The sequence below is a fragment of the Dipteris shenzhenensis genome, chromosome 24, assembly GCF_047967505.1.
Source record: "Dipteris shenzhenensis isolate YYH24624 ecotype China chromosome 24, Dip_SZ_1.0, whole genome shotgun sequence".
Taxonomy (NCBI): Eukaryota; Viridiplantae; Streptophyta; class Polypodiopsida; order Gleicheniales; family Dipteridaceae; genus Dipteris; species Dipteris shenzhenensis.
The window spans coordinates 29,837,023-29,849,534 of record NC_141619.1 but is presented as its reverse complement, the minus strand read 5'-3'; the positions used below and the strand labels follow the sequence as shown (position 1 = coordinate 29,849,534).

General features: G+C 37.3%; 1 protein-coding gene across 1 annotated transcript; it reads right to left on the bottom strand.

Moving 5' to 3' along the window:
• Nucleotides 1-10,344: 10,344 nt before the first annotated feature.
• LOC147886468 (uncharacterized) lies at nucleotides 10,345-11,768 on the bottom strand. Its single transcript, XM_087395257.1, has 4 exons — nucleotides 11,585-11,768; nucleotides 11,190-11,460; nucleotides 10,888-11,107; nucleotides 10,345-10,742 (listed from the first exon to the last, which is right to left on the bottom strand). Exons 1-4 carry the CDS (start codon nucleotides 11,665-11,667, stop codon nucleotides 10,345-10,347), a joined length of 972 nt encoding a protein of 323 aa, XP_087251383.1. The 5' UTR covers nucleotides 11,668-11,768.
• Nucleotides 11,769-12,512: the final 744 nt, after the last annotated feature.

Genomic DNA, 12,512 nt, shown 5'->3' with positions numbered 1-12,512 from the left:
AACATGGGAGGCAATTTGCAACTAACTAGAGGCCCATGGCCTGAATCAATGGTGCCACCTCCCTGAGAGGAAGTTGATCAAGCAAGACATGTCAAGTGAGTAGGACCAATCTAAAGAGCAAAGCAGAAATGGTTGGGCTACCAACACATAATCTCATTGTATGTATCTTCTCATCATTAACAAAGATCTATAGTGCTTCTTCAACACTGAACATGATTATAAAATAATATTTCAAGTGTACATTGGTGATAGTGTTCTATATTCTCACAAGATGAACTTGAATAGAAATGGTTTGCTATCTATAGCTCCTATACATTTGAAAGGCATCATTTGATAATTTCATAGCCTCACTATATGTATGTACTCATTGTTAATAAATATTTATAGTAAACCACAATTTTGAAGATGATTATAACATAATCTTGCAAGTCTACATTAGTGATAGTGTTATTTATTCTCGTGAGATGAACTTGCATAGAAATGGTTTGGCTACCAACAACTACTTTATCGTTGAAGTGCACTATTCAATAAAATATTCAAATTGAACATGATCATAACATAATATTAAAAGTCTACCGTGATAAAAGTGTTCGACATATTTTAGTTAGATGAGCTTGCATAGAAAAGATAGTTGTCATTAGGAAGAAAGGGAAATCATTTTGGGGCTCTAAGAAATTTGCCAGTTTCTTATTTTTCTTTGCTCCAAAATCTACAAAAATGAACTGGCATTAAATGCTCCTATCATATTCTCTCTTTAGAGAGGGTTTCGTGTCGTCCCAACTCATGCCAGCAATAGATTTTTATGTTAGAATCTTATAATTAATGATTGAGAATCTTTGTTTAAAAAAAAAATAAAGATTCACATGATAGATAAACATGGACTTATCGCGGTAAATATGGACTTATCATTGTTGACTTATGTAGGCCGCAAGATTCCGTGGTCAGAAACTCATAACTAACCTTTAAGAATCTTTGTTTTTAAAAATTTTAAACATCCCCACGAAAGATTAACATGGATTTGTCACTGTAATTACATTTCTAACACTTTGTTTTATAAAAGTTGACAAGGGTTGAGGATTAAGGACACATAATATTAAAAAGCACACATTTAATGATGAGCATACTAGGTCTAGGATGATTCTTCACCACAACCCCAACAATCAACTCCATTGACTTTTATTTTTGCCCTTTACCCTTATCTTTACCCTTATCCCGAGGGGGTCACTCATAAACATGTAACATAGCACGTTAGTGCACTGAGGGGTATTTTTTTGACAAGGGTACTTACATGACCTTTACATGTAGGAGGAGATTTATAAAATAGCAACTTAATGTAATTTATAGGTGTAGATTTATGGAGGGGTGTCTAAACTTCAAGATTGAAAAATGTATACATGCAAGAGGGGGTTAATCAATTTCATGAAAAAATATAAAAATCAAAGAATAGGGGTACTTTTAATACATGCTTGCTCACACATGCTATATGGGGTTTATAAAGAGTGACCCCCTTGGGACCCTTATCTTGTTGCCCTTTACCCTCATCTTTTTGGTCTGGAAATAAAACATATTTCAAAAGCATAAACAACCAAATGGAGGGCAGAACCACAACATAAATTGTGTTTAGAGGAGCAACTTAACACACGTCAGTAATTGAGCTCAAGAAAGCGATTTAGCTTATTGGACAAAGACCCAACAGGAAAAATCACTTTCTTAAGAAAACTTTTACTTTATATAGTATCTACATTGCTTTACATACATAGTATCTACATTCAGCAAAAATAAAACTAGCAAAGCAATATGACTTTTGACAGAAAAGAGTGATGATTCTACCTGGTATAGGATTTTGGCTGGACATAATCTGGGAGGTGAAATCCAGACTCCTTTTTGGGGATACTCTTCCTAGATCCCTTTGATATTAAAGTAAATATAAAAGTTGACTGCTTCCGAATTGTGCTTCAAAAAGAGATTTCAAGAAGTGGAGGCCCGGCCCGGCCAACAGGCCAAATCACTTTCTTAATCACAATTTCAAGTTTGTGCTTACGAAAGCAATTTGGCCTGTTGGCCAGGCCTCTACTCCCTCAAATCGCTTTCTTAAGCACAATCTCTTTCTTACTCGATTTGAGTAAAACAAACTACCCTTGGAACAAACTTCATACATGTGCCTAAGAAAGCAATTTTGAGTGTTGAGGGGATGCCCAAGATCCCAAATAGTTTTGTTGATCATAGTAGAGCTATGCCTCTAGATATTCACAAAATGTTGTAGTTTCCAAATACATTCAGAAGACTGCAGAGAATATCACCAGCAATAATTAAAAAAAAAAAACCTTTTTTAGAAGTGTGCCTAAGAAAGTGATTTGCAAAGTTGGTAACAGGACCAATAGACCAAATCTCATTCTTGAGCACATTTCCAATATAATCTACCAGATTCCAAACACACGTGCATTTTGTGCCCTGACTAAAGAAAATTTTGATTTGCGCTTAAGAAAGCGATTTGGAGTGTTGGAGCCTGGCCCAATAGCTCAAATCACTTTCTTCAGCACACTTTACTTATAGCACATTTCCAATATAATCTACTAGATTCCAAACACATGTGCATTTTATGCTTTGTCCAATGAAATTTTTTATCTGTGCTTAAGAAAGCAATTTAGAGTGTTGAAGCTTGGCCCAACAACTCAAATCGCTTTCTTGAGTACACTTTATTAGCACATTTGCAATATAATTTACTAGATTCCATACACATGTGCACTTTGTGCTCTATCCAAAGAAATTTTTGATTTGTGCTTAAGAAAGTGATTTGGAGTGTTGGACAGCTCAAATCGCTTTCTTGAGCACACTTTACTATCTAAGGGATGCAAAAGAAAAGTAAATTCGGAATAGGGGGGGACTCCATCGTACCAAGCTCATATGTTTCTATAGCATGGAGAGAGTGCAATTGATGGATGTGGAGTGCACGCGATGGAATGAGATAAGAGAGAGTGGATTGGAGTGGGAGCGATGGTATGAGATAATAGAGATCTCAAAAAAGCAAACGACTGAGGTACCTAGAGAGGTATATGCACCCACCTCCAAAAACACTCAGGCCACCTTGGAATGCGTGTATACATGTGTGCCATAAATAGAAGGACTCCCCATTTCGCCCCCAGATATGACCAACATCCATGCCATAAATAGAAGCATGCCATAATAAAGGCATCATCACCAAGAATCATGCCCACCAACGGCTATAGTACTGACATTAGGAGTCATGCCCATAGGTATACAAGGCTAGAAAGGCTTATTGAATGGCTCCCACTCTGCGATTCTCATTCTCCCTTTAGACCTCCTATAGCACATTCATACTTTCCTCTTCTCCATGACGTACTCTGCTCTTTCGATCGCCTATAGCACCACCATACTCTGCTCGTCTTCCATCTTGATTCTTAGATTGCAGCAGCAAACATCTTTGGCCGTGTTGGAAATGGAGTAGCACCCAGGAGGTATGCACTAGCCTAATGTTTGCAAGAGTGCAAATTTATTTTTTAAATGCTAGGCAATAGGCCAAATCCCTTTTTTGCTAGTATAGTGCACCCAAGAAAGTAATTTGAGCTATTGGCTAGGCTTCAACACTCTAAATCGCTTTCTTAAGCACAAATAAAAAATTTCTTTGGATAGAGCACAAAATGCACATATGTTTGGAATTTGGTAGATTATATTGGAAATTTTCTAGTAAAGTGTGCTCAAGAAAGCGATTTGAGATCTTGGGCTAGGCTCCAACACTCCAAATCGCTTTCTTAAGCGCAAATCAAAAATTTCTTTGGATAGGGCACATAATGCACGTGTTTGGAATCTAGTAGATTAGAAATGTGCTCAAGAAAGAGATTTGGTTTGTTGGTCCTATTACCAACTTTGCAAATCACTTTCTTAGGCACACTTCTACAAAAGGTTTTTTTTTTGGGATTATTGCTGGTGATATTATCTGCAGTCTTCTGAATGTATTTGGAAATTGCAACATTTTGTGATTGCAGATCCGGAACTAGACAGGGTAAGTATATAAATCTATATATTCATAATGACTCTTGTACAAATGTCATTGTGAAACAAAATATAATCTAATCTTTGTTATTATTGTTCTTGATTGTAGGTTTAAGAGGATAGCTTTACATCATTGTATGTGGATGAATATAGATCCATGACAGTCATAGAAAAACTATTAAGTTATTCTCATAAATTATCCCGAGGGATTTGCAGAGTGAGATCTAGAGCTAGTGCTTCCGGAAGTAAGGAACCTGCTATTACTGAAGGGAAGGAGCCTACCACCACAAGTGGTATGGAGGAGCAGGGGGGTGAGGAAACCATCATAGTTGAGGACAGGCCCAAAGTGGAAGAGAAGCTTTATAGTGAGGCCCATCATCGACATATGGAGGATCCACAGCAGCATGATGAGCAGCCTCAACCTTCACAGCAGCATGATGAGTAGCCTCAACCTTCATAGCAGCATGATGAGCAGCCTCAACCTTCACAGTAGCTTAATGAGCAACCTTCATAGTAGCCTCTGACTTCATCTGCTTAGGAGTAGCTACATATTGTTATCATAGTTGGACTTTAGAGTATGATTATGACTCACTCATTGTATTGATACAATACCTGTAATATGAATTTTTATTTATCTCAACAATCCCATTTAGGATGTCTTTGCTTATGTATCACTGGCTTTTGTATTGATACAATTGACATGTAATATGAGTTTTGATTTATCTTAGAGATTTCTTTACATAGAATTATTATTTTTCTTATTTGCAGTGTGTATAACATGTAGTATTAATTTATATATGGTAGAAATATTGAATTCAAATCACAAATCAAGGATACCTTCTTACAAGGCTTTAGAGATAGCATATGGAAAATTAGTAAAATTAACAAAGATCGAGACCTTATCACTTGTAAAAACCATAGGCTTTCCGTTATGAATAATTCATGTACAAAAGTTTCATATAGGATAAAAAAATTCAGTTTGCATTACTGTTTTTTACAATTGAAGGAGTAATGTTACAACTCAAAGTATGTATACATCTTTACAGGTAGACTAGTAGCAAAGCTTCTCTAGTATGTTTCCCCAATCATTGAGACTACAGAGCTAGACTAGTAGCAGAGGTTCTCTAGCTGCTTCTCAAATAGCTCAGGAAGAGATGAAAATGAGATGTTGGAGTAGACGTTGGAGGAGCAAATGGTATAAGAGGAGCTGGTGCATGAGGAGAAGATAGAGGATTATGTAGGTGCATCACGTGCTCCAGTTGGATCAGAGTCCTCCTGAGGAGCGTCCAGGTATAGCAGAAGCTAAAAGTCTCCACAGTCACCAACAATAGAAATTGCATTTAGAACAAGATCCAAAAAAGCAGTAGCCTACGAATGAGGATTAGCCTTGTCTATGAGTTGGACCATGGTAGATATCTACATATGTACACAATCACTAAGATGAGTGTGGTGATTGGTCACTAAATCATTGACAAGTACTATACATGTACAAAAATCATGCAAAATCCTATACATTATTGTTATTGAGGAGTAATATAAACAGTCTCTCCACTGATGCCAATTTTGCATTGAATTGTGCTCTCCCTCCTATGCAATAGCTGTTGTATGAACTACTATCCTCTGTCCACATGAATGTCATGATGCAATTGGGCTAACATACAACACTGTCCTATTGAGATTACACTTACCAATATTCCATCTTCATAGACCTTGATCTCCAATACTTTGTTTTCAGGGCCAAATAAGTTAAGGTCTTCGCCCATTAAAACTAATTTATCCGCAATGAACCTACTACGTTTGTAGTAAAAAGAAAATATAAAATTATGGCTTGCAATCATCGTAAATGTTTTTATCGAAGCTATGCTTATATATTAATATAAAATCTTGGTGAAAGTTTTCAAGATCATTTTTTTAGTTTCATAATATTAGTAGAATGTAGTACTTCTTTATATATTTTCTTTTGAATTTTGAATGAAAAAATGTAAATCCTCGTGAAACTTTAAATTTTTTTGCGTAAAAGTTTCAAATCCTAGCGAATGTTTCAAACATATAATTTTATTAGGGATACAAACTTTCGATGCCAATATAAAAGTTTAGCTTCTTAATGAAACTAACTTGAAAAAATCATCCATCACAATCATATACTTAATGGTAACCGTACTTGGCACCACCTCATAGTATACGTTGTTTGATATTGATTTATCCCAACCATCATTCACGAAGTCAAGGTTCTCTTCATTTTCAGTTGCTTTGTAGGTGAGCATTGTTTTGCACACCTTGACTAGATGCTTGTTAAACAGGTCAACAAAAATAGTGATTGGCATGCATACATTGATTTTACAATTCTTATGGCAATGCCTGGATGTAAAGATCATTAAACTTGTGCAAATAGCTTAGCCTTATATGTCTTTATCACACTACTAGGGGGCACTGTCCAGTCTATCATATTTCATGGAAAAAGGTAATGTTTCCTCAACACACCATGAGCTTTTCCTTTGTTCAAGAATTCATAAAAATGGTGTAAAGTGCCTTCTTTAACTTGCATACTAAGCACTCAAATCCACTTTCCCCAAATCCTTTTGGCTTTCTCATATAAACCTCTTCTTGTAGTTTTCCATTAAGGGACACATAATTGACACCCATGCAAATGTCTCCTCATATTGAGCATATCCTATCCTTTTGGCACTAATCATGCCTTAGACTTGTCTATACTTCCATTAGCTTTTTTATTAATATTGCTCATAGTCTAAGTAGCATCACCTATGGCTTCTTGGTTAGCATGACTATGAGATGCATTATCCACGTGAGAATTTGTAAAATGTCTAGGAGATGCCCCCCCATTCCATTGACTACTCTTACTCCTACTAGGTAGCATATCATCAAATATTTCCATGAATGTCTACAAATCTACATTTCTAGCATTTTCAACCATTTGTTTCTTTGTTCTTCCATCGGATTTTGCATAACGATGATGGCAAGTAGCTTGCTTTACCTTCTTATCAGACACCAATTCATGGAAATAAAAAATTTTATGAGCTATAGGTTTGTACAGCTTATAAGCTTTGTGTTCATATGCATATCTAATCAAAATTCATTTCTCACTCTTAGAATCAAACTTACCCCTCTTGTCCTTTGACACATGAGCATAGGCAATTGATCCAAACACTCTCAGATGTTGGAAATTTCTCTGATGTCCATTCCATGCTTCCTTTGGTGTTACATTACATAAAGCATCAGTAGGACATTGGTTCAACAATAAACCATTGTGTAAACCACTTCTGTCCAAACTTGTCAGGCATGTCCTTTTTTTCATCCTCCTCCTTGCACACTCAAAAATGGTTTGGTTCTTCCTTTTCACTACTCCGTTTTATTGTTTTGCCATAGGGAAGTAAAATTCTCTACATATTTTCCATTACAATACTTAGTAAAGTCTTGAGAGACATATTCTTCCCCATTTTTTGGATCTAAGGCATTTGATTCGACAACCAATATCAATTTCCACCATAGTCTTGAACTCTTTAAACTTTGCAAGTATTTTAGAATTTTTCTTCATCATGTAGACAAATATCTTCCTTGTGTAGTCATCAATAAATATAACAAAGAATTTGCCACCATCAATTTCCACCATAGTCTTGAACTCTTTAAACTTTGCAAGTATTTTAGAATTTTTCTTCATCATGTAGACAAATATCTTCCTTGTGTAGTCATCAATAAATATAACAAAGAATTTGCCACCACCAAGTGATGTCATATAGGTCATGTATCTTGAATATTATTATGAATCAACTCTAATGGTCTCTTGGCTCTTGTGGCTTTTTGGGAAAATATTCCTATGTTGTTTTATGATAAAGGCATCCTTGACATAAATATCCTTCTTTAACTAATGGAAGTCCTTTCACCATTTTCTTGCATTCAAGCAACTACATGAATCTAAATTTAAGATGCCCATACCTTTGGACTTGGTTGAATACTCTTAGACCATGGATTGTGATTGCCAATTTATTAGAAATGGCATCTCTCAACCCATCTCCAATAATCTCTTTTTGAGTGATCACGAGCACCTTCTTGTCATCAAAGAGAGTTTGAATCTTCTCATCAGCACTTGATGTATGACTGACATGAGATTCATGGCAAGTCCCAGCACATAAATAACATCACAAATAATTTTACCTTTCCATTTGTAGTGGAATTGGTATGTCACCAATACCTTTGGCTAGAAGTCGATGATTGTCTCCTAGATGAACATTGGGGATCCCTTGGCTGGATAAAGTGTCTTGAACCAATGTTTGCAACACATGTGCTATGATGCACCAAAATCCACTATCCACACATCTTGATTAGTTTTCTCAAGGCTATGCACATAATTTAATGTCCTTGATGAATGCGTTATTGCATGACATGCTAGAGGTGACTGGAAGCCTTTTTTATGAGATGTGGTTCAAACGCCCAGGAACTTTTTGACATCGGATTACCTAACATCTCATTAATAGATTTGTTAATAGTTTCAATTTATTTGGGGAAACAATGTCTTAGTGCCATCCTAAAGGGATGCAAATTTCTTATCTAAATGGAGTGAACGATTGGGGTAGTCATTCAAGACATTGTTTTGGGGCTCCAATGACATTTGGGAATTCTTCCAAGAGTGCTTTGATTTTTTTGGCTCATGTGTATGCTAGATGATAGTGGCACGGACACTAATGGGGATTGTTGGATGTGTATTAGAAACTTGGACCATAACATGGCTGGATGATCTTTAAGTGGATTCCCCTTATCTCAAAATCCATTTGTTCCTTTTGAACGTCAACCCAACCACATCCTATTTTGAGCGAAAACAATTGCCTAGGTAAAACATAAAAGTCATGTGTATCAATGTGGTGTCATTGAGCATGAAGGGTTCAACTATGATTGTATGGGTTTTGCAAGCTTGTAAACAATCTCCAAAGAAGACTTCTATTTGATGGGCTGATTGTGTTTTGAAATTGTTAGCATCTACTAATTTTGAGTTCACTCACAAGAATGAACTGCATAAATCAACGAGTGCTAGGGTCAAATTACATGAATCTGTGAGTGCTAGGGTCAAATTAAAAAGTGGTGACAAATTTTTTGTCAAATGTAACAAAGGCTTGGAGACTTGGACATAAGCTTTTGGCATGTCCAGGCTTCCTATAATATTTTGTGACATGGCCATTCACCCAGCCTTTACTTCCTTGCAAACCTTCGCAATACTTGTCAAACTGTTGTGAATTGTGATGATTGCAAGTAATGAACCCAATCATGCTATGTAAGAATGAGATTTGGGCCACTTTGACTTCCCTTTAAAATGATCAATATGGATTAAATCAAACTTTCTGTCACAATGTGATTTCTTGGTTAACTACTCTCTTTACTCTTAGAAACCGAAAACTTCTTGGAATAGATGATTATGAGAAATATGGTTCTACACACACACACACACACACACACACACACCCCTTGAATTCATATTCTAGTGCACTAAAACATAGACCCATTATGAATACATGAAACTCATAAAATTGGCAATTCCTTATGAAACCCTTACAAGAACGATTTCCCAAAACTCGCAAAATGAAAATATGAGATAAAACATAAGATTTTATAATGTCAAATTGTAAGGCTTTGCAGGTTTTATGTGAACATTGAGTTGCAGAACTTAGAACCAAGGGAGCTCCTCTATTAAGATTTTTGAGCGAGAAAATGAGTGGAGTGACTCCTTTGCAGTTATTAAATACATAGACTTTAATATGTTACAGCCATGATAATGAATTAATACAAATAATATATCAAAAAAATGGGTGAGGTGATTCCTTTGCTGTTATTAAATATAGAGACTGAGACATGTCAATGAATCAATACAAAGAATGTAGTAGCCTTATGATCGGCCTTATAATCGACCTGCAGGGCCCTCGGCCCTCGAAATTGGCAAGCGAATAACGCTCTATGAATAATACTCTCTATGAAACATGAGTATCTTCCAATTTTTGGAAAATTTCCTATAACATCCCATTCACAAATAACTCTCACTCCATACCAAGGCATTTATAAGTCATACTAATGGCATTTAGAGTGAGATCATCGTCTAAATCCCTTAGAGCGATCATCTTCTAAGTCTCTTACAAAGTCTTAAGAGTTGAACTGAAAGGAGTGATAGCCAGCACACTAAGGCTTGATAATTTCTATATGGGAATTTTATGTGACAAAGATGTCATTAAGAAATAAAAGATATGAAAGGTTTATGTGAGAGAAGAAGCCATTGGGGTGGTGAGAGTGCCATGAAATAAGCCATGAAATGAAAGCATCAAGATGCTGAAATATTTATGGCATCTTGAAAATAAACTTAACCAAAGGCCAAATAAGAATCCGCACTGCCAGAGCAACCACTGTACTGATGCCCCCTACTTGTGCAATCGCTTGTATCCCCCGAGACCATATCGATACACGCTCGACTATATCGCAAAACAACGGCTCGCACAACCTCTCATACCTTCCCCACTCGACTTTCATTCCAAATGCAATCGTTAGATTATACGCTTCTCGTGTCCTCCCAGTTGCATTCCAGAACTCTTCTAGAGAGCTGTTCTGGTTTGCCTGGAATTGATTTGCCATGCTCCTTATCAGGTAGATCAAGCCGTCCGAATAGTTGCTGAGGCCGCGTTGGTCTAGATCGCCAAATTCAAGGAAGGCGTGGCTCTCCGACTCCGCATAGGCATTTGCTGGCCGTGCAACAAAAAAGGATTAGTGCTTAAAAACGAGCTAGCTGGATAGACACAAAAATCAGTTTTGTTGTATTTCGACTGCTTTGTTACTGATTCCTGCCGTTGTTCGAATGCACAAATTAGCGGATGCGCGGCAACTTACTGTCTATATGGAGCCCTACATCGTTGTACAATAAGGAGGGACTGAGGAGGTTTGCTGTCGTCAGAACTGTCCGCGTGTCGTCGAAGTTCAAAACTGGGCTCAGCACAGCGTTGCAAACCCAGCTAGCCTCCGGTTCGCCCGGATTACCGCAGACGGCCTGTATCTGTGAGGCTGTGACGTCGAGAGACATTTGATCGACACGATCAGGATTGTGGCTGTCCTGCAAAATCAATAAGGCTGTGGTTAAGTAAATAGCCCAGAGCGGCAGGGACCGCGCGCACAATCCAATTCCAGTTTCTCACCTGGTAGTACAGATAAAACGTCGTATAATTGCACCAACTTATGTCCTGCTTCTGGCAAGGACACGTTAACGATAAGTTGCTGGTGGGATCCCGCTCTGTCTTATCAAACAATGAGGTTACATTTGCTGAAGAGGCAGTTCTCCTGTGTATCCGAATCGATGGCTCCCGCATGGCCACCACGACAATGGCAGCTGTTAGCAAGGCTGCCACTACAGTCAGCAGTACAAACCGAACCACACGTCGATATTTAGGATCGGAAATGTCGGGTGACCTGAAAAATCATGAATCCAACGAATTAGCATCAGTATTAACGATTCGCCACTTCTGACGTGGATCAAAATCTGCGCAGTTACGGTTATGTTTGGATTGATCTACAAGATGCAGGAGGATCTTACTGTTGATAGTCCTGGCAAACTGTGGCTGTGGCCTTGTGTATACGAGAGAGAACACATTTTCTAATGCGTTCGATCGGCGTCATGCTTGTTGGCGATCGGTTCAAAGGCAATCTGAGAAATAAAGAGCAATTGCATATATTGACAAAGCCTCTCTAAACAAGACTGAAGAGCTGACCAATTCCAACTGTTTTCTAGTCTCAAGTTCTTCTTCTCCTGTTTGTTTCAAGCAATTTTATGCCAAACAGACCTGACGTAATCTTTAGCCTACTCAACTTCCACCTCCCTACTTCAATTCAAGGATCTTTTAGCCTACTCAACTAAAATTCTTTCCACCTCCCTACTTCAATTCAAGAATCTTTTCCCTTTACGCTAGCATAAAATCCAGTCCTGTAGCTCTAAGACTTCATCTATCTAATACCTTATCTATTATACATGTAAAGGACGCATTTTGAATGGATCAGGCCTACATTTTTATCTTACGGGATAGACAATTGGGAGAGGGAGAATTCACATGCATGAGGTTCCATGTAAGTTTCTTCTCAAAACAATTCCAAAACTCAAGAATTGCTCCCTACTATTTTCTTTTGTGGTGAATCATGATCACGCCGTTTCACAAACTTCCAACCAAACAATATCATCACTAACACTACTTGCCATAATAAGAACACCACTAATGTAGTAGTTCACATAAGTACTAGCGGGTCTTTTATAATTATCACCAAACTAAAACTACTTAGTACAATTGTCGCCAATAGTACTAAGGCTACTTCCAAAATATTTATCCCTAGTAAACTATAGAGGTAGTGTTTTCTTTTGTAATGAATCATGATCACCCCTTTTCACATCAAAACATGTGTTTGCACCTGATGGCACTAACTTCGACCAATAAAAAAATATCATTGTTAATATTACCTACCATAATAAGAGC